This window comes from Ranitomeya imitator, chromosome 2 (assembly GCF_032444005.1).
Source record: "Ranitomeya imitator isolate aRanImi1 chromosome 2, aRanImi1.pri, whole genome shotgun sequence".
Taxonomy (NCBI): domain Eukaryota; kingdom Metazoa; phylum Chordata; class Amphibia; order Anura; family Dendrobatidae; genus Ranitomeya; species Ranitomeya imitator.
In genome coordinates, this window is record NC_091283.1 from 342,737,203 (window position 1) to 342,759,834 (window position 22,632).

The 22,632-nt window shown below is 45.9% G+C and overlaps 2 protein-coding genes across 2 annotated transcripts in view; both read right to left on the bottom strand.

Annotated features, from left to right (window-relative positions):
- Positions 1 to 8,247: 8,247 nt before the first annotated feature.
- LOC138666516 (oocyte zinc finger protein XlCOF7.1-like) lies at positions 8,248 to 16,325 on the bottom strand. The gene is made up of 4 exons (XM_069754732.1): positions 16,259 to 16,325; positions 12,134 to 12,212; positions 8,723 to 9,788; positions 8,248 to 8,346 (listed from the first exon to the last, which is right to left on the bottom strand). The coding sequence occupies exons 1-4, from the start codon at positions 16,323 to 16,325 to the stop codon at positions 8,248 to 8,250; spliced, it is 1,311 nt and encodes a 436-aa protein (XP_069610833.1).
- LOC138663699 (oocyte zinc finger protein XlCOF8.4-like) overlaps positions 13,852 to 22,632 on the bottom strand; it is a 70,361-nt gene continuing 61,580 nt past the window's right edge. Inside the window, exon 8 of the mRNA XM_069750002.1 lies at positions 13,852 to 17,883. Within this exon, the coding sequence (XP_069606103.1) occupies positions 17,003 to 17,883 (881 nt within the window). The 3' untranslated portion in view covers positions 13,852 to 17,002. The remainder of the gene's footprint in view (positions 17,884 to 22,632) is intronic.

The window sequence follows — 22,632 nt, forward strand, 5'->3', positions numbered from 1 at the left end:
TATATAACCTTTAGCCCGTCACCAAAGGCCAGGTATTGGCCATGGGACTGCAAGACACCGGCGCTGAGATGGCTCTTGTGCGCCCTGACCTGGTGTCTTCACAGGATTTTGTACCCAGGAAAACTCTCACCTCCAGGATTGAAGGCGTTGAACTGGTGCTGCCCTTTCGAAGATGTATTTAGACTGGGGTGCCAGGATGTGAGTTCAGGAGGTGGGGGTAAGCTTGGATATTCCCGAAAGTGTTTTGCTTGGGACATACTTGTGGCAGCTACTGTCCCACCATGTGACCTGATCCTCCAGACCAAAATGTAATGTCCACCCGTTTGGTGTCAATTTGAATAATGTGTCTACTGATGGGGCTCTGGGGGTGGGTGATGTACTGTTTCTCACTTCCCTCGGGGGGAGAAGGAAATTAATCAAGCCATCTGTGATAATGCCTCTGAGTGTGGCCAGCAGGCTGGCTGGAACAGTTTGTTCTATGAGGTTGTCAAAGGGGGTAGACAGCTAAGGAGCATGCAATTGAGGGTGGGGTGGTCCCAGAAGAAATAGGCTTCACAGGAAAGGCCTCATTGCAAGGTTCCTCCACAACCGGGATGTCAGAGGGCTAGGTTATTCAATCTGGACAAGCAACTCGGTCGTAAGTAGAGGCGGGCACTACCCGCGGTTGCAGGGACCGTGGCCGATGTCACGTGCAGTGGTCGCACCGGGAGCCCTCAGGGGGTCCAATGGCTTCCCCACATCCCACCAAGTGGCTGCTGCATAAGATGGAAGCCAGGAGACAAGTCCTGGGGAACTGACCGAAGATGTGGCAGTCTCGTCTATTATGGTCACGTCTAGTCAGGGATTTCAGGTGGCATTGGAGGCCGACAACAGCCTAAAAGCTTTTAAAGTGCAGACGGCACTATCTCCCTTGTACACAGACCTCAAGTGGGTGGTCTGGGACCAAGGACGGCTGTACCAGGTAATGGTCTAGCGAGGTTCACCGGGGGTTCGGCCCAGGACTCGACAGTTGGTTGTACCCTATCTGTTCAGGGCAGAGTTGTTGCGGATGGCACATGAGCTTCTGATGGCTGGACACTTAGGGATCACCAAGGCTAGGCTAGCCCAGCATTTTTACTGGCTGAGGATGGGGGTCGATGCGGCTGCCTACTGCTCTTTGTGTGACACTTGTCAGAGGGTGGGGAAGGCGGCGCAGCGCCCCAAAGTCCAACTGGAAACTGTCCATCATTGAAGAGCCTTTCAGGAGTGGCCTCAACAGGGTTCTCATTCTTTGAGCTCCTGCACTGACAATATGTGCATGGGCCCCTAGCTCTGGTGAAAGAGGTCTGGGAAGGAGACTTAGCCATTCCTGGAGGGTCAGTTATCAAGTATGTTGGATGCTTCCGTGACAAGATGCAGGCCTTGTCGCAGTTGGTACATGATAATATGATGTGAGCCAAGGCTGATCAGAAGGGATAGTACGACCAGAACGCTTGTGAGAGGACCTACCAGGTGGTTCAAAAGGTGTGGGTACTGGTCCCCGTACCCCAAGACCAGCTTCAGGCAGCCTGGAAGGGTCCGTATCTCGTGCACCAGCAGCTCAATGCCACAATGATCACCCTGCACCACACTCAGGAAAGGCAGAAGGCCTTCCACGTGAACATGATGGACCATCATGAGCAAGAGGACTGCACCCTCCCCATATGCAACCTGCCATAAGAGAGAAAGAGAGGCTCAGACTTTCTCGGATATGCTCGCCCAAACTAAGGCAGGCTGGACCATTGAGGATGTGAAGGTTTGCAACCAGCTCTAGTTTGACCAAAAGTCCCAGCTATGTGTGACCTTACACCCCTTTCGAGATTTGTTCAGCAACAAGCCCGGAAGGACATAGTCGGCTATTCATCACATGGACACTGGGGATCAACCCCCAATCTGGCAGTCAGCATATTGGGTCTCCCTGGAGGTACAGCAAAACATGCGCCAGGAGATTAATGAGAAGCTGAAGCTGGGGGTCATCCAACCAACCAGAAGCGCTTGTGCCTTGCTTGTAGTCCTCGTCCAAAAGAAGGATCTGGACAACCTGGTTCTGCGTGGATTACAGGGGGCTCAATGCTGTTAGGGTTACAGGAGTTCCCAATGCAGTGCATCGATGACCTGCTTGACCAGTTCGCTGGGGCCAAGTACCTAACCATCATTGATCTGAGGCGAGGATATTGGAAGATCCCTCTGATGCCCTGAAAATGCTCTGCCTTTATCACCCCATTTGGACTGGACGAGTCCACAGTGATGCCATTAGAGATGAAGTATGCCCCTGCTACTTTCAGTGGATGGTCAACACACTGCTCAAGGGACTTGGCCGCGTACCTGGACGATATTGCCATCTTCAGTCCCACCTAGGAAGATCACCTAAAGCATCTGGTGCAGGTGCTCGGGTGGATCCACCGAGCAGGCTTGACCATCAAGCTGGAGAAGTGCTAGCTGGGAATGAAGGAGGTTCACACTACCTGAGACACCGGGTAGGCATTAGGGCTCCAAGTCCGGAGCACGGGAAGTTGTATGCTATTGCATCCTAGGCCATTCCCAGGACCAAGAATCAAGTGATATCCTTCTTTGGCACCGCTGGGAACTATAGGAGGTTCGTCCCTGATCATAGTAGCCTGGTGAAGCCCCTAAAAGACCTCAACAAGAAGCTGCTCTCTGCAGTCAATTGGACCAATGACTGAAATGGCCTTCTGAGCGCTGAAGACCACCATTTCCAGCTTCCTGATACTACAGGCAGCCGACCTTACAAGTCCGTTTGTAGTACAGACCAACGCCAGTGACTTTAGCCTCGGTGCTGTGATCAGCCAGGTCGACACTACAGGCCATGAACACCCCATTTTGTACCTGAGCTGGATGCTCCTGTCGAGGGAGGTGGCCAACTCCATGATGGAGAAGGAAATCTGGCAACTGAATGGGCCCTGCAGCATCTGCAGCCATACTTTTACAGACACCATTTCACCTTGGAAATGGACCACAACCCCCTCAGCTGGAAACACACTGTATCCAGAACAAATGGGAGGTTGCTCCGCTGAAGCCTTGCACTATAGCAGTACCACTTCGCCATTCACCACAAGAAGGGCTGTGCCCACAGTAATGCTGATGGGTTATCCCGCAGAGGGGAGGTTGAGGTCAGGTGCACTGGGGAATACCTGAAAGTGCTGTTTCCTTGCACCCTCTAAAGGAGGGAGATGTGAAGAATATTGGAGACAATTCCATGTCAAGCATCTCTATCCTATTTGGCATACAATTATAAAAAAAACTCTTCAGCACATGCTGTAGTAACATGACACCTAGCCAGCATCAACAAAGGGATTCACACCCCCACTAACTAGCTGGTATGCAACTTTCTACAGGAAGGCCTCCGGCGAATCCAAGCCATGCAGCTTGAGTCCATTGATCAGCCAGCTAGGAATTCGTAAAGAAATTATGGAAATACTATACATCTTAGCTGCACATCGTGTATATTTCTGAGATCCCCACAACAAGGCAAGCCCCTGCCTGGGTCTTTAGTCATTCTAACATGCACGGGAAGGGAGATACATAGAATAGTGACTAGCAGCTAGGTAGCAAAATTGTGTTTACTCTCTATGAGTAGCAGGGGCTGGATCTGATGGCGTCAGAACCACTGCCCTAAGACCGCCCAGAAAGGAGATATGATCTTTCCTAGGTTTTGGAAGATTTAGGGTATGTGCACAGTGCACACGTTGCAGATTTGGCTCTGGAATTTTCTGTGCAGATTCTGCATCTCTTGGCAGAAAACGCAGGTGCAAATTTGGTGCGCTTTTCTTGCGGATTTCATGCGTTTTCTACCCCTGCGGATTTCTATAATGGAATGGGTGCAGAAACGATGCAAATCTGCACAAAAGAAGTGACATGGTCCTTTTTTGAATCTGCTGCGTTTTCCGTGCAGATTTTTCTTCACCATTGGCACAGCATTTTTATTTGCCATTGATTATACCGTACTTTGCCATTGTACTGTACATTGTACTGTAAATCACTTGCAGATCTACTGCACATGCTCTGGGAGAGTCCGGCTATGGGTAATTATTGGAAGGTAACACTTAAATTAATCCATAATATATACAATATTGATTTACAGATAAATCCTAAAATATGTATCCTGGGAATGATAGAGGATGAATGGATTTCGACCCACTACAAATAGGAATCTTTAGAATCTTATTCCAGGCCAGAAAATGTATAAATATTCGGTGGATTCAAAGTGTACCTCCTTCGCTATCAGAGTTTAAAAATACAATGAACTCCATTATTAGAATGGAGAAGTATATCTACTATATAATTGTCTAAGGGTCACTTCCGTCTTTCTGTCTGTCTGTCACGGATATTCATTGGTCACGGCCTCTGTCTGTCATGGAAATCCAAGTTGCTGATTAGTCGTGGCAAAACGGCCACGACCATTGCCACGACCAATCAGCGACGGCCATAGTCTGGCAGCGAAATGGCCGCTGCTTTAGCGCACTGCAGTCAGCGCTGAGCGGTCACACAGAGTTAATGCCAGCGTTAATGGACCGCGGTGTAACATAGTAACATAGTTAGTGAGGCCGAAAAAAGACATTTGTCCATCCAGTTCAGCCTATATTCCATAATAAATCCCCAGATCTACATCCTTCTACAGAACCTAATAATTGTATGATACAATATTGTTCTGCTCCAGGAAGACATCCAGGCCTCTCTTGAACCCCTCGACTGAGTTCGCCATCACCACCTCCTCAGGCAAGCAATTCCAGATTCTCACTGCCCTAACAGTAAAGAATCCTCTTCTATGTTGGTGGAAAAACGCTCTCTCCTCCAGACGCAAAGAATGCCCCCTTGTGCCCGTCACCTTCCTTGGTATAAACAGATCCTCAGCGAGATATTTGTATTGTCCCCTTATATACTTATACATGGTTATTAGATTGCCTCTCAGTCGTCTTTTTTCTAGATTAAATAATCCTAATTTCGCTAATCTATCTGGGTATTGTAGTTCTCCCATCCCTTTTATTAATTTTGTTGCCCTTCTTTGTACTCTCTCTAGTTCCATTATATCCTTCCTGAGCACCGGTGCCCAAAACTGGACACAGTACTCCATGTGCGGCCTAACTAGGGATTTGTACAGAGGCAGTATAATGCTCTCATCATGTGTATCCAGACCTCTTTTAATGCACCCCATGATCCTGTTTGCCTTGGCAGCTGCTGCCTGGCACTGGCTGCTCCAGGTAAGTTTATCATTAATGCACTCCATTACCGCAGCTATTAAATCTGTGTGACCAACTTTTTACTATTGATGCTGCGTATGCAGCATCAATAGTAAAAAGATCTGTTACAAATAATAATAATAATAAAAAGGTTATTCTCACCCTCTGACGTGGCGCGGTGTCCTCGGCAGTGCAAGCGTCAGGTTCCGGTGCCAAGGATGCTATGCGAGAAGGACCTGCCATGACGTCACAGTCATGTGACCACGACATCATCACAGGTCCTGCGCTCATACCAACCCTGGGAAAAAAAAGCTACCGCGTGCACCGCACACAGGGCCAGGACTTCAAGGGCCCTTCGGAAATGTGAGTATGTTTATTTTTTATTTTAAGTCTTTTTTAACCACTCATATTGTGCCCACATTGCTATATACTACGTGGGCTCTGTTACATACTGCGTGGGCTCTGTTATATACTACATCTCTGTGCTATAGACTATGTAGCTGGGCAATATACAACGTGACTGTCCAATATACTACGTGGCTGTGCAATATACTATGTGCTCTGTTATATACTACGTCGACTGTGCAATATACTACGTGGCTCTGTTATATACCACGTGGCTATGCAATATACTACATAGCTATGCAATATACTACGTGGCCATTATATACTACATGGCTCTGCTATATATACTACGTCGCTGACCAATATACTACATAGCTGTGCAATACACTACGTAGCTGTGCAATACACTACGTGACTGTGTTATATACTACGTGGCTGTGCAGTATACTATGTGCCTGTGCAATATACTACAAGGCTCTACAATATACTACATGGCTATGTTACATACTACGTGGCTCTGCTATATACTACGTGGCTGACCAATATACTACATACCTGTGCAATACACTACGTGGCTGTTATATATTACGTACCTCTGCTATATACTACGTACACTGTGTTACATACTATGTAGCTCTCTTATATACTACTTAGCTGTTATATACTACGTTGGTTGTTATATACTACATCACTGTGCAATATAGTACGTAGCCTGTGCTATATACTAACTACATATTCTAGAACACCCGATACGTTAGAATCGGGCCACCATCTAGTGTGTGTGTATATATATATATATATATATACTATATAATTGTCTAAGGGGTACTTCCGTCTGTCCTTCTGTCTGTAACGGTTATTGGTTCGCTGATTGGTCTCGGCAGCTGCCTGTCATGGCTGCCGCGACCAATCAGCGACGCGCAGTCTGGAAGAAAATGGCCGCTCCTTACTCCCCGCACTCACTGCCCTGCGCCCGCATACACCCCTCCAGTCTGACCTCACATAGGGTTAATGGCAGCGGTAACGAACCGCGTTATGCCGCGGTGTAATGCAGTCTGTTACCGCTGCTATTAACCCTGTGTGACCAAGTTTTTTACTATTGACGCAGCCTATGCAGCGCCAATAGTAAAAACATTGAATGTTAAAAATAATAAAAAAAAAAAAAAATTATATACTTACCTACGCCGCCTTTCCAGCTCCTCGCGATGCAACCAGCACGTTCCGGTCGCACGGATGGTCTGGCAGAAGGACCTGCCATGACGTCACGGTCATGTGACCGCAATGTCATCACAAGTCCTGCGCACATGCGCGGAAAGGACCTGCCGTGACGTAACGGTCATGTGACCGCTACACGGTCATGTGACCGCGACGTCGGCACACCCTGGGACCGGAAGATGACGCCTGCACCCCACACAGGCGACAGTGCTACAACGCGCCTGCAGAAGGTGAGTTTATGTTTATTTTTTTTAACCTGTTATACCTGGCTGGGCAATCTACTACGTGGCTGAGCAATTTACTACGTGGGCTGTACAATATGCTACGTGGCTCTGTGCTGTATACTACGTCACTGGGCAATATACTACGTCACTGGACAATATACAATGTAACTGGGCAATCTACTACGTGACTGCGCAATCTACTACGTGGCTGGGCAATCTACTACGTGGCTGGACAATCTACTACGTGACTCGGCAATATACTATGTCACTGGCCAATATACTACGTGGGCTGGGCAATCTACTACGTGGCTGGGCAATATACTACGTGGCTGGGCAATATACTACGTCACTGGGCAATATACTACGTGGCTGGCCAATATACTACGTAGACATACCTATTGTAGAATACCCGATGCGTTAGAATCGGGCAACCATCTAGTATATATATAAAAAGAATGGCTGAGTAAATATGAAAGAGTCTGGGGTCCATGAGAGGACACTTCTGACCTACTATCTATACAATTACTTAGGGATAGAATACTGGACTTGCTGATACCGCTGCAGGCATAGTATATTGTATTGAAGGTTAAACTAAATGGATGATATATGGTGCTTTAGAACATGCATTGAGAATTAAAAGAAAATAGGATACATGAGACATTCCGTTGAGATATGTGGGTGGGTTGGTTATAGTTCGGGTATAACAAAATATATTTGTTTGTTTTTTCTTTATTTGTATGTAATATCCAAATTAATTGTATACATTTATGGAAAATGGTTTTCGTGGTTAATAAAAAATATCTGATTTAAAAAAAAAAAGAAGGTTGGACAATCCTATTTCCTCTTGCTTGGTCCTAGTAACACTTATACAAACCTCCCATGCCGGACCTGTTCCAGTACTGTTGGCACTTGCGTTCTCGGGCCTCATTTGAGGTTCTTACACCATGTAAGCCTTGTGGCCAATCAGCGCTAGCATCACTGTCCCTACCTTCAGACAAATCAAATCTCATAAAGAAGTCAGAGACTAGCTGGAGCCCTTGTTTCCTGTTGATGTTCAATACGTCCGAATGTGGTGACAGCGAAGCCAGCACTAATTAAGCGCAAGGCTCGTGTGATGTAAAAACTTCACGTGAGCCCCAGGAACGCAAGTCCCAACACCAACACCACTAGAACAATAACAGCACGGGAGCTGAGTATTCTTACTTTTATTTTATTGGGCCAAACATGAGAAATGGCAAGGGGGTGTCCTAGTATTGAACAACTCCTTTAAGATACAATTTTCGGTTAAAACATTTCCAACATTCTGAACATGAAAAAAGCTTCTCCCCTGTGTGACTTCTCTGAAGCTTAACATTTCATTTCCAAGTAAAACATTTTCCACATTAAGAATATAAAAAAGTATTCTCTGCTGTGTGATTGCTCTGGTGCTTAACAAAATTTTATTTCTGTATAAAATATTTCAAACATTCTGAAGTTTGTAAGCTTGCGAGCAGGGCCCTCATTCCTATTGGTATCTATTTTGAACTGTGATTTCTGTTATGCTGTAATGTCTATTGTCTGTACAAGTCCTCTCTATAAATTGGAAAGCGCAGCGGAATGTGTTGGCGCTAAATAAATAAAATTATTATTATTAACATTAAGAATATAAATTAATAAAATTAAAAAAAAATACTTTTACCCTGTGTGACTTCTCTGGTGACTAAGAAGAGATGATTTATTCACAAAACATTTTCCACATTCCGAACATGAAACAGGCTCCTTCCCTGGGTGGGTTCCCTGTTGGCTATCAGCATGGTTTTTCCAATTAAAACATTTCCCACATTCTGAACATGAAAAAGGCTTCTCCCCTGTGTGAATTCTCTGGTGCCTAACAAAATCAGATTTCTGGTTAAAACATTTCTCACATTCTGAACATGAAAAAAGCTTCTCTCCTGTGTGACTTATTTGATGCATAACAAGGTTAAAATATTTCCCACATTCTGAACAGGAAATAAGAATCTCCCCTGTGTGAGTTTTCTGATGCCTAACAAAATTTGATTTCTGTGTAAAACATTTCCCACATTCTGAACATGAAAAAGGCTTCTCTCCAGTGTGAGTTCTGTGGTGTTTGATAAGACTTGATTTCTCTGTAAAACATTTCCCACATTTTGAACATAAAAAAGGCTTCTCCCCTGTGTGAGTTCTCTGATGTGTAAGAAGAGTTGATTTATCTACAAAACATTTCCCACATTCTGAACATGAAAAAGGCTTCTCCCCAGTGTGAGTTCTGTGATGTCTCATAAGACTTGATTTCTCAGTAAAACATTTCCCACACTCTGAACATGAAAAAGGCTTCTCTCCTGTGTGAGTTCTAAGGTGCTTAATAAAATCTGATTTCTGGCTAAAACATTTCCCACATTCTGAACATGAAAAAGGCTTCTCCCCTGTGTGGATTCTCTTGTGGCCATCAAGATGTGCTTTCATGTTAAAACATTTCCCACATTCTGAACATGAAAATGGTTTCTCCCCTGTGTGAATTCTCTGGTGACTAAAAAGTTGTGATTTGTGGTTAAAACATTTACCACACGTGGAACAAGAAAATCTATTCTCCGCTGCATGAATTTTTTGATGTATTAGAATAGATTTTGTGATGGGAAAACTGTTTCCACATTCTGAATGTGAAAATGGCTTCTTTGCTTTAGGAGCAGTTTGTTTTTTAATGCTTATTTTGTGACTTTGATTTTTCCCAGTAGTCGGTAATGAATCAGAAGACAGGAACTGTTTCAACAGATCAGATGACAGATCTATCCTGTGAAGGGATGATGGTATATCTGGAGTAATGGCATTCACTTCAATCGTATCCTGTGGGATCTCAATATCATCTGATTTAAAAATTGAAGATGTCAGATGTCCCTCTGATCTCCTGCCACAGTCATCTGTCAAGAATAAAACAAATTATTATTTTTGTATAAAATATTCTTGAAATATATATTTTTGAACATTTCTACTTAAACTCTCGGTAAAAATGGCAAGTTATGTAAAAACTATTTATTTATTCACCAAAATAATTACAGTTTACTAGAAAACCTCACAGGATGAACCAGTAGAGAATGGTGTTCAATTGTTCATTCTGCCTCACAAATATGAAATAAAAAAATCACCTAACAATGTTATGTAGGCAAAAATAATACTAATAAAACCTTCTTAGTTTCTCAAAGACTCTTGAAAAGCAACATGGCTTCCATACACCAATCCAGCAATATCCGCTCTCCCAAAGTCAAGTCTCCACCTCGCATCTAAAGGTAACGTCACACATAACGATATCGTTAAAGATATCGTTGCTTTTTGTGATGTAGCAACGATATCGTTAACGAAATCGTTATGTGTGACAGCGACCAACGATCAGGCCCCTGCTGGGAGATCGTTGGTCGTTGGGGAAAGATAAGAACTTTATTTCGTCGCTGATCTCCCACTGACATAGCTGAATCGGCGTGTGTGACGCCGATTCAGCGATGTCTTCATTGGTAACCAGGGTAAACATTGGGTTACTAAGCGCAGGGCCGCGCTTAGTAACCCGATGTTTACCCTGGTTACCGTTGTAAATGTAAAAAAAACAAACACTACATAATTACATTCCGGTGTCTGGTCATGTCCCTCGCCGTCAGCTTCCCGCATCGACTGTGAGCGCCTGTTTACCCTGGTTACCCGGGGACTTCGGGATCGTTGGTCGCTGGAGAGCTGTCTGTGTGACAGCTCTCCAGTGACCAAACAGCGACGCTGCAGCGATCGACATCGTTGTCTATATTGCTGCAGCGTCGCTTAGTGTGACGGTACCTTAAGCCCTGCAGTATGCCCAAACCACATTTAGCATCCATGTATTTGGCATTACCACAGTGTGAAGAATCCACTTAATTTACTGTGTTTCCTGGAGCACATTCTGGGCACTATGTAGTGGTAATAAAATGGTAAATGTGCAATTTTCACTTTGCAACATCCACTGCATGTTAATTTCCAGAAATTGGCTGTGGAGTCAAAATAGTCACTACTGCTCTAGATTAATTCACAGAGGGTTAGAATTTCAAAAATGGAGTCACTTTATCGGGATTTTTACGGCTTTGCTATTTTGTCATATTAGGGCTATGGAATCAGATCCTGTGACATCTGCTTCCTTCACCCTGCACCACCTTATTCATTTTGCAGGTGGTTTCGGAACCAAAAGCTCTGGGTGGCACAGGCTTTGTCCAGAAACTAAGATTAGGGTGACTGGAACCAATAGAAAATCATCCAGTCTGGCAGTATGGGTGTGTGCTATCCAGCTGAAGTAATCTGCTCCCTGCTTCATCCAAATGGAAAGCACCATCCTACTAAAGTTTGAAGCATAGTGCCAGAAGCTGTCAGACACAGCCTTGTTCTCTGGTTCAGTCCTCTGTGCTCAGCTCCTGGCTTGTGCATTTGTTCCCTGTTGTGAGCCTGGCCCTTTTACTGACTACTCTTGTGTCTTCTGATTTTGTATTTTGTCTGCCCTCCTGGTTTTGACTCAACTACCTGACTATTCTTCCTGCCATCTCACACCACAGAACAGCAGGTAACACCACGGCCCAAGCCTAAGGGTCCTTGTGTAAATCCAGAGCCATATAGAGGGATTAAATGGTGATGAGCAAGGAAATCCCTGGGATCTAGACAAAGGAGTTGATAGCGTCAAGCCTATTTGTGGTAACCATCTTCTGAGCTGGCAGGGTAACATGAACAGTTCCCCCAATACATTGTGTCTTCAAACTATTCCAGCAAGATCTGCATTCAAATATCTAAATGACACTCCTTCCCTTCTTAACTCTGCCATGTGCCCAGACAGTAGTGTACAACTGTATATAGGGTATTGTCAGATTCAACAGAATTTAGAAAATAATTTGTAGGGTCCATTTGTTTCCTATTATCATTTGTGAACAATTACAAAGTTATCTCCACACACGTCAGATTTGAAAAATGGGGACTGATTAGGAAAGTGGTTAAATCAGAGTATTCTGGGCTGTAACTACTGTAGTAAAAAACTGTGACTATAGATAATAACACATCAACTGATATGATCAAACTCAACAGCCTTCATCAGTAAAAAAAAAACATTAACTAGTCGTGAAACCTCTCTGGGGTAATTACAGTATAAGGCTCGGTGGCTCTTCGCAATCTAAACTATCGTAAGGGTCAATATTTTCTGTCAGATGAGTTTCAAGAAGACCTATAAGACATTCAAAGAGAACTTTTTATAATAGTGCAGAGATGGGGTGTCTTAAATTTAGATCATGGCCATTAGGCAATGGAGACTTTTTTTTAAAAAAAACTACCAGGGAGTTGCAGACTCACATTAGTGAGGCTGGCCAATCCCACCAAAATCAAACTACCATAGATAATGAACCTGTAAAGCAAAATGTAATAAATAAAACACATGTTAAATCCCCAACAACTACGTCTATTTGGGGGGAAAATTCCAACACTAAAAAGTCACGCTGTCAAGAGTGTGTCATGCCAACCTGGGAGATCTGGAAGAAGAAGATCACTGCATATTGTAAATTGCAGATCTTCCATTTAGCCTGTGCATTTGGATCCCTTATTAAATCAATTTGGTTATCTTTGGTGCTGTAGAGGTTAACAATCCTTTCTATGCTGGTCATATATAAGCAGCTCCATTTCAGCTACTTTTGATCTAGTTGTTAACTTTTCCTATAAAACATTGTATGAGAACTCGAGTAGTGGACCCTCTGGGTCGCGACTTCAGAGCCCCCGAGGACGAGCGGACCAGATAGCGCCACCCCCTGTACAGGGAGTGTTTGGGACAGGCCCAAGGAGGGTGAAGCCGCAACTGCCGGAGCCAAAGGGACAACTGTGGGCTGAACCAAAGAAGGACAGCAGACGGGAGAGACGGAGTCACCGAGGTGACCCGAACAGCAGAGACACAGGAAGGGCAGAGGCTGCCAGGACAGAGTACTGACCGGTATGGTGAAAAGACACAATTGGCAGGGAACGACAGGAACACAGGACTGGTGGATACGGCAGAAACACAGGATAGGCAGGCACAGCTGGAAACACAGGTCAGGCAGGAACGGCAGGAACACAGGACTGGTAGATACGGCAGAAACACAGGACTGGCAGGGACGGCAGGAACACTGGACTGGCAGGAACACAGGACTGGTAGGTACGGCAGCAACACAGGACTGGTAGGCACGGCAGGAACACAGGACTGGTAGGCACGGCAGGAACACAGGACTGGTAGATACGGCAGGAACATAGGACTGGCAGGGACAGCAGGAACACAGGACTGGTGTCACGCCGAATACGGCGATAAAAAGGGCAGGGCGGCGTATTTGGAACCCGCACCTGTCCCTGTCACTATAAGGGGCCCTGGCTTTCCCTTATCTCAGCGGTACCTATGAAGGTTAGGAGGCCCGATCCGCCAGCGTATCCCTGTCTCCTATGCAGACCCTATAGTGACCCCCACTCCCCCCAAGGGAGGTGGACTGCACCAATGTATACCGATACAATAAACAGGTAAACAGATAATGAAAAGAAAAACCAAACTTAGCTTAATGCTGCAAGGCACAGCAGGAAGAAACACCAGATACAACGGACACTTCTGAAGAACAGCAATTCCCAGCTATATCCTACTCCTGGCTTGGTCGCTGAAGAATGAATTAACACCGACAGTCAGCTGATGAACCAGGTGACCTCTTAAAGGATGGAGGGAGTGGTCATCACAAGCATCAGCTGAGCCAGCAGCAATGCAGTAACATCAGCGGCCACCGGGGGGAAGAAACTGCATTAACCCCTGATGACCAGAAAGGAAATAAGGTATTAAACTGAAGCAAACCAGATCTGCCACAAATCCAAAATTGGATTGTGACAGTACACCCCTTTCAATGAGTGGCCTCTGGACCCTCAACACTGGACCTCACCAGCAAACAACCTACAGTGAGAACGTCTCGATTCACCAGAGTTCACCTCCTCAGTCACCTGACCCTTATGTTTACGGTGGACACAGCACATTGGAGAGGACAACGTAGGCGGCACAAATCTCCAAAGCGCCGACCTGTGGAATGAATTGTGTATGGGCATTACAGAGGGTAACTCCAACTGGTAAGTCTTCAGACCGACAATGGCTGACACTCGGTATGGGCTGATTACCCTCGAACTCCAGATTCCATTTCTACACTTCCACCTGATATTTTTGGTGGACACCCATACGTAATCATTCACACACAGGTCCGGACCTGAACGTTTATTTTCACGCATGCGTCTGCCACAAGATGGTGAACTCTTTATAGAACTGACAACAGAGGCGTCCCCCTGTGTCACCAAACTCACACCCCTACTATGCACTGAGGGAACCACCACCCTCCTCCGACCCCTCCTCCTAAGAGGTCTCTGACATACCGGGTTAGAATGTAATGAGGGTAGAGTCTTGCCCCTACTCCCTTCAAACACCTTCTACTCCCCCCACAGAAGGGGTAGGTTGTAGAAGGACGTTAGAGGTCGTAGCTCCTGGACAGCAGTCCTTACACGACTGACCCCAGCTGACTACTGTCCACAAGCACCGGAATATTCTCAGTTACCCCACCTACAACCACCTCAGCAGGTAAGGTACACTGAGACGAAAAAATGGAGGAAATATACACTCCCTGGTCGCTTCCTTCCACACAACCAGGGGGACGTGGCTTTTTTGATGGAACAGGTATCTTGGCGCGAGCTGGGCAGACATTGATAAAATGACCAGTCTGCCCACAGTAAAAACATGCCCCCACACCACGGCGAACCTCAGACAACCCCGTTTGGGAAGCAACTCCTCCCACCTGCATGGGTTCGTCCACCTGGTCAGGTGTGTCCTCCTCCCTAGCAAGGACTACCGGGGGCACATTTGGTGTATGCCTCTCCCTCAAACGTCTATCCACCCGGATGGCAAGAGACATGGCGGCCTCCAATGACTTGGGGGCGGCGTACTGTACCAGAGTATCTTGTAATCTAGGGGACAGACCCTGCACAAAATGACTCCTAAGGGCCGGGTCATTCCACTGTGTGTCAGTGGCCCACCTCCTGAACTCTGAACAGTACTCTTCCACCGGCCGACCCCCCTGCTTGATCTTACGGAGTCGGGATTCCGCCAAGGAGACGCCATCCGGGTCACAACATACCAGCGCCAGAGCTGCAAAAAACTCGTCCACTTTCCATAGAGATGGAGAACCGGGCGGCAGGGAGAAGTGTTGTAAATTCTGTTGTTAAGCTCCCTCCTGTGGTCATGAATGGTACTTCGGCTGGTTCTGTCCATGGGCTTCCTCTGGTGGTTGTGAGTGGGGCTGCGGCTTCTGAGGTTCCTTCCACAGGTGACGAGGTTAATTCGTTAGCTGGCTGCTCTATTTAACTCCACCTAGATCTTTGCTGAAGGCCACCTGTCAATGTTCCAGTATTGGTCTAGTTCGCTCCTGGATCGTTCTTGTGACCTGTCTTCCCAGAAGAAGCTAAGTTACTGCTTGTTTTTCTCTGTTTGCTATTTTTTCTGTCCAGCTTGCTATTTTGATTTTTGTCTTGCTTGCTGGAAGCTCTGGGACGCAGAGGGTCTTTTTGCGCCCTCTGCGTGGTCTTTTTGTAGTTTTTTGTGCTGACCGCAAAGTTACCTTTCCTATCCTCTGTCTGTTCAGTAAGTCGGGCCTCACTTTGCTAAATCTATTTCATCTCTGGGTTTGTAATTTTCATCTTTACTCACAGTCATTATATGTGGGGGGCTGCCTGTTCCTTTGGGGAATTTCTCTGAGGCAAGGTAGGCTTTATTTTTCTATCTCCAGGGCTAGCTAGTTCCTTAGGCTGTGACGAGTTGCATAGGGAGCGTTAGGAGCAATCCACGGCTATTTCTAGTGTGTGTGATAGGATTAGGGATTGCGGTCAGCAGAGTTTCCACGTCTCAGAGCTTGTCCTGTATTATTTGTAACTATCAGGTCATTCCGTGTGCTCTTAACCACCAGGTCCATTATTGTCCTCACCACCAGGTCATAACAGAGAAGGCCCAGGATTGGGGATCACCCTTAAGAAGGGAAACAATGATTCCCACCCGTTGTTCCTCACTCCCTGATGAACGAGGGCGGAGCCTGAAGTATAACTTACAGGCCTCCTTAAAAACCAAAAATGTATCTCTCCCACCAGAGAACCTGTCAGGAAGAGATAACTTGGGCTCAGGTTGAGCATTTACCTGGGCCGAAGCTCAAAACCCCACCAAATGCTGCAGCTGCTGCACCACCTCACCACGCAGCACCTTAAACTCATCGGTGAGGACCTGAAGCAGTTGGGCAAAGGCCTGCATTTGAGCCATGGTTCACCAGAAAAAATGTGATGGTCGGTGTTAATGTCACGGTGAATACGGCGATAAAAGGGGCAGGACGGCGTATTTGGAACCCGCACCTGTCCCTGCCACTATAAGGGGCCCTGGCTTTCCCTTATCTCGGGGGGTACCTATGAAGGTTAGGAGGCCCGAGCCGCCAGCATATCCCTGTCTCCTATGCAGACCCTATAGTGACCCACACTCCCCCCCCCAAGGGAGGTGGACTGCACCAATGTATAGCTGTACAATAAACAGGTAAACGGATAATGAAAAGAAAAACCAAACTTAGCTTAATGCTGCAAGGCACAGCACAGCAGGAAGACACACCAGATACAACGGACACTTCTGAAGAACAGCAGTTCCCAGCTATAATCTACTCCTGGCTTGGTCGCTGAAGAATAAACTAACACCGACAGTCAGCTGATGAACCAGGTGACCTCTTAAAGGATGGAGGGAGTAGTCATCACAAGCATCAGCTGAGCCAGCAGCAATGCAGTAACATCAGCGGCCACCGGGGGGAAAAAAACTGCATTAACCCCTGATGACCAGAAAGGAAAAAAGGCATTAAACTGAAGCAAACCAGATCTACCACAAATCCAAAATTGGATCGTGACAACTGGTAGGCACGGCAAGAACAGATGATTTACTCACAAAACATTTCCCACATTCTAAACAGGAAAAAAGGCTTCTCCCCGGTGTGAGGTCTCTGATATACGATTCCCTGTGTGAGTTATCTGATGTACAATAAGATTTGATTTATCTGTAAAACATTTCCCACATTCTGAACAGGAAAATGGCTTCTCCCCTGTGTGAGATCTCTGGTGCTTAACCAAATCTGATTTCTGGTTAAAACATTTCCCACATTCTGGGCATGAAAAAGGCTTCTCCCCTGTGTGAATTCTCCAGTGGGTATCGAGATGTTCTTTCTGGTTAAAACATTTCCCACATTCTGAACATGAAAAAGGCTTCTCCCCAGTGTGCGTTCTGTGATGTCTCATAAGACTTGATTTCTGGCTAAAACATTTCCCACATTCTGAACATGAAAAAGGCTTCTCCCCTGTGTGGATTCTCTTGTGGCCATCAAGATGTGCTTTCATGTTAAAACATTTCCCACATTCTAAACATGAAAATGGTTTCTCCCCTGTGTGAATTCTCTGGTGACTAACAAGTTGTGATTTGTGGTTAAAACATTTACCACACGTGGAACAAGAAAATCTATTCTCCGCTGCATGAATTTTTTGATGTTTTAGAATAGATTTTGCGATGGGAAAACTGTTTCCACATTCTGAATGTGAAAATGGCTTCTTTGCTTTAGGAGCAGTTTGTTTTTTAATGCTTATTTTGTGACTTTGATTTTTCCCAGTAGTCGGTAATGAATCAGAAGACAGGAACTGTTTCAACAGATCAGATGACAGATCTTTCCTGTGAAGGGATGATGGTATATCTGGAGTAATGGCATTCACTTCAATCGTATCCTGTGGGATCTCAATATCATCTGATTTAAAAATTGAAGATGTCAGATGTCCCTCTGATCTCCTGCCACAGTCATCTGCCAAGAATAAAACAAATTATTATTTTTGTATAAAATATTCTTGAAATATATATTTTTGAACATTTCTACTAAAACTCTCGGTAAAAATAGTAAGTTATGTAAAAACTATTTATTTATTCACCAAGATAATAACAGTTTACAGGTTAATAGAAAACCTCACAGGATGAACCAGTAGAGAATGGTGTTCAATTGTTCATTCTGCCTCCCAAATATGAAATTAAAAAAATCACCTAACAATGTTATGTAGGCGAAAATAATACTAATAAAACCTTCTTAGTTTCTCAAAGACTCTTGAAAAGCAACATGGCTTCCATACACCAATCCAGCAATATCCGCTCTCCCAAAGTCAAATCTCCACCTCGCATCTAAGCCTTGCAAGTATGCCCAAACCACATTTAGCATCCATGTATTTGGCATTACTACAGTGTGAAGAATCCACTTAATTTACTGTGTTTCCTGGAGCACATTCTGGGCACTATGTAGTGGTAATAAAATGGTAAATGTGCAATTTTCACTTTGCAACATCCACTGCATGTTAGTTTCCAGAAATTGGCTGTGGAGTCAAAATAGTCACTACTGCTGTAGATTAATTCACAGAGGGTTAGAATTTCCAAAATGGAGTCACTTTATCGGGATTTTTACTGCTCTGCTATTTTGTCATATTAGGGCTTCTGTAAATGTTATACTTCATCTCCTATGGAACCAGATCCTGTGACATCTGCTTCCGTCACCCTGCGCCACCTTATTCATTCTGCAGGTGGTTTCGGAACCAAGAGCTCTGGGTGGCACAGGGTTTGTCCAGAAACTAAGATTAGGGTGACTGGAACCAATAGAAAATCATCCAGTCTGGCAGTATGGGTGTGTGCTATCCAGCTGAAGTAATCTGCTCCCTGCTTCATCCAAATGGAAAGCACCATCCTACTAAAATTCGAAGCATAGTGCCAGAAGCTGTCAGACACAGCCTTGTTCTCCTCTGGTTCAGTCCTCTGTGCTCAGCTCCTGGCTTGTGCATTTGTTCCCTGTTGTGAGCCTGGCCCTTTTACTGACTACTCTTGTGTCTTCTGATTTTGTATTTTGTCTGCCCTCCTGGTTTTGACTCAACTACCTGACTATTCTTCCTGCCATCTCACACCACAGAACAGCAGGTAACACCACGGCCCAAGCCTAAGGGTCCTTGTGTAAATCCAGAGCCATATAGAGGGATTAAATGGTGATGAGCAAGGAAATCCCTGGGATCTAGACAAAGGAGTTGATAGCGTCAAGCCTATTTGTGGTAACCATCTTCTGAGCTGGCAGGGTAACATGAACAGTTCCCCCAATACATTGTGTCTTCAAACTATTCCAGCAAGATCTGCATTCAAATATCTAAATGACACTCCTTCCCTTCTTAACTCTGCCATGTGCCCAGACAGTAGTGTACAACTGTATATAGGGTATTGTCAGATTCAACAGAATTTAGAAAATAATTTGTAAGGTCCATTTGTTTTGGAGCGCCCCCAGACACAGGGCCGCGGGATACTCGGTACCGGTCCTCTCTGTCTCGGTCCTGGGGTTGTTACGGTGGCTGGACCCGGTCCGTGAATCTGCTAAGGGGCGTCCAATGAAAGGTGATGCAAGTTTTTCAAGGTTTCGTGACGCCACCTGTGGTATTTGGTCAGGGTGACCGACGCTGCTTGGGGGGTCCACTGGGATGATGTTATGGCAGCTAGATGGAATACCTTCCCACAGGTGAAGTATATCCCCAGGGCTTCCCAGTAGTGTAGGTGGTGATGATGCGAGGCGCGGTTAATAACGAGGACACAGGGTTGCAGTCTCTTTACCTTTTTACTGAAGGCTTCGGGATCCACAATCCAGAGCACTGTTAACAGGGCTGGCTGAGACCGGCCGGTCCGAAGGCACATCCAGAGTTCCCTTTGCAGGTGGAAATCAGTGCCTACCTACTGGCGCCTGTGTGTTGTAGTCCTTCCCTGCTGAGCACCACGGGATAGTCCTCACAACTCTCGTATCAGTTCTTTCTCTTCTCCGTCCCCCAGATAATATGGCTAGGATGCACCGGTATGACGGGTAGGCTCAGAGCTATTCTGGGACCCTAAAGACGCCCCTCTTCACGTTTGCCCCCTATGTCTGCCTAGGTGATTTAAGGTAGACAGCCAACCTGTAATTATCTGTCCTGCTGCTGTTTGAAGTAATGCTTGGAGTCAGTTACTTCCTCGGCGTTCCGGTCACCGGCTACGCGCCTCAGTAGGATGTTGCCGATCTCGGGGTACGACTCCTACTGGTTCTATCTCCTTGTGCTGTGATCTCGTTTCTCACTTCTCCACAATATACTTCGCTTCTTGTCCTTGCAGCGCCCCAGAGACCTGGTCATTGCAGTAATGTCGCTCTGCCGCTAAGGGGAGGATGTTATGTCTGATTGCACTAAAGGAGTTCACCTGACCAGGTATCACCAGCACACATTACACTTCACACTCCGGCCACTAGGGTGAGCAAAAGGTTTTATTAATTAGGCCACTCCTCACACTGGTAAAACTAGGGGTTGGATAGGAAGTTAGAGGGAAGCTGGCTGGGTTTTGCCCAGGCAACATCCCGTGGCAGGGGGTGTTGCGGGGAAGATTCAGAGGGGTCCCTGTCAGGCGTGGGAACCTGGCAGTGACTTAGCGACAAGGACAGATTGTTACAGAGCCGCACCTGCACTACCTTGCGGCGGCATCTAAAGAAAGGATACGAAGCGAAGGATATTGTGGACAGTGAGAAACGAGATCAAGCACAAAGGAGAACCAGTAGGAGTCGTGCCCCGAGAACGGCAACATCTTACTGAGGCGCGTAGCCGGTGACCGGAACACCGAGGAAGTAACTGACTCTATGCCTTACTTTAAATACCGCAGGACAGTTAATTATAGGTTGGCTGTCTACCATACATCACCTAAGCAGACATAGGGGGCAACCGTGGAGAGGGGCGTCTCTAGGGTCCCAGAATAGCTCCAAGCCTTCCCGTCAAACGGGTGCGTCCTAGCCATAACAAACTTGGGGGACGGAGAATAGAACGAAGGAGAAAGAACCAGTAAGAACGAGAACAGAAGTTGTGAGGACTATCCCGAATGCTCAGCAGGGAAGCACTACAACACACAGGCGCTAGTGGTAGGCAACAATTTCCACCTGCAAAGGGAACTCTGAATGTGCCTTCGGAACGGCTGGTCTCAGACAGCCTGGTTGACAGTGCTCTGGATTGAGGATCCCGAAGCCTTCAGTAAAAAGTAAAGAGACTGCAACCCTGTGTCCTCATTATTGACTGCGCCTCACACCATCACCATCTACACTACTGGGAAGCACTGGGGACATACTTCACCTGTGGGAAGGTATACCATCCAGCTGCCACTACATCACCCCAGTGGGCCCCCAAGCAGCGTCGGTCGACCTGACCGAATACCACAGGTGGCGTCACAAACACCTAACAACCTCCACCACCCTTTTATAGGACGCCCCTTGGCAGGGTCACGGACCGGGTCCAGCCACCGTGACAACCCCAGAACTGAGACAGAGAGGACCGGTATCGAGTACCCTGTGGCTCTGCGTCTGGGGGCGCTCCATCCTTGCTTAGGATGCCGCCGCAAGGTAGTGCAGGCGCGGCTCCGTCACGTTCTGTCCTTTCTGCTAGGTACCTGCCAGGAACCCACCCCTGACAGGTCCTCCCTGGAGCTCTCCCAGGTTGCTTTCTCCCTCACTTTCTATCCAACCCCCAGTTTTACCAGAGTGTGAGAAGTGGCCTAATACATAGTGCCTTTTGCTCCCCCTGGTGGCCAGAGTGTGAAGTGTAATGTGTAACTGTGATACCTGGTCAGGTGAACTCCTTTAGTGCAATCAGACATAACATCACTCCCCTTAGTGGCAGAGCGACATTACTGCAACGACCGGGACTCTGGGGCGCTGCAGTTTCCTATTATCATTTGTGAACAATTACAAAGTTATCACCACACACTTCAGATTTGAAAAATGGGGCCTGATTAGGAAAGTGGTTAAATCAGAGTATTCTGGGCTGTAACTACTGTAGTAAAAAACTGTGACTATAGATAACACATCAACTGATATGATCAAACTCAACAGCCTCCATCAGTAAAAAAAAATGACTAACTAGTTGTGAAACCTCTCTGGGGTAATTACAGTATAAGGCTCGGTGGCTCTTGGCAATCTAAACTATCGTAAGGGCCAATATTTTCTGTCAGATGAGTTTTAAGAAGACATAAGACATTCAAAGACATTCACTTTTTATAATAGTGCAGAGCTGGGGTGTCTTAAATTTAGATCATGGCCATTAGGCAATGGAGACTTTTTTTTAAAAAACAACCAGGGAGTTGCAGACTCACATTAGTGAGGCTGGCCAATCCCACCAAAATCAAACTACCATGGATAATGAACCTGTAAAGCAAAATGTATGGAATAAAACACACGTTAAATCCCCAACAACTACGTCTATTTGGGGGAAGAATTCCAACACTAAAAAGTCGCGCTGTCAAGAGTGTGTCATGCCAACCTGGGAGATTTGGGGGAAGAAGATCACTGCATATTGTAAATTGCAGATCTTCCATTTACCCTGTGTATTTGGATCCCGTATTAAATCAATTTGGTTATCTTTGGTGCTGTAGAGGTTAACAATCCTTTCTATGCTGGTCATAAATAAGCAGCTCCATTACAGCTACTTTTGATCTAGTTGTTAACTTTTCCTATAAAACATTGTATAAGAACTCGAGT

Coding starts and splice junctions, on each gene's coding strand:
- LOC138666516 (XM_069754732.1), bottom strand. CDS start 16,325: ATGGCTCAAATGCAGGCCTTTGCCCAACTGCTTCAGGTCCTCACCGAT. Junction 12,213..16,258: donor TGAGTTTAAGGTGCTGCGTG/GTGAGGTGGTGC, acceptor AATGTCTTATAG/GTCTTCTTGAAACTCATCTG. Junction 8,347..8,722: donor CGGAATGTGGAAAATGTTTT/GTGAATAAATCA, acceptor TGAAATGTTAAG/CTTCAGAGAAGTCACACAGG.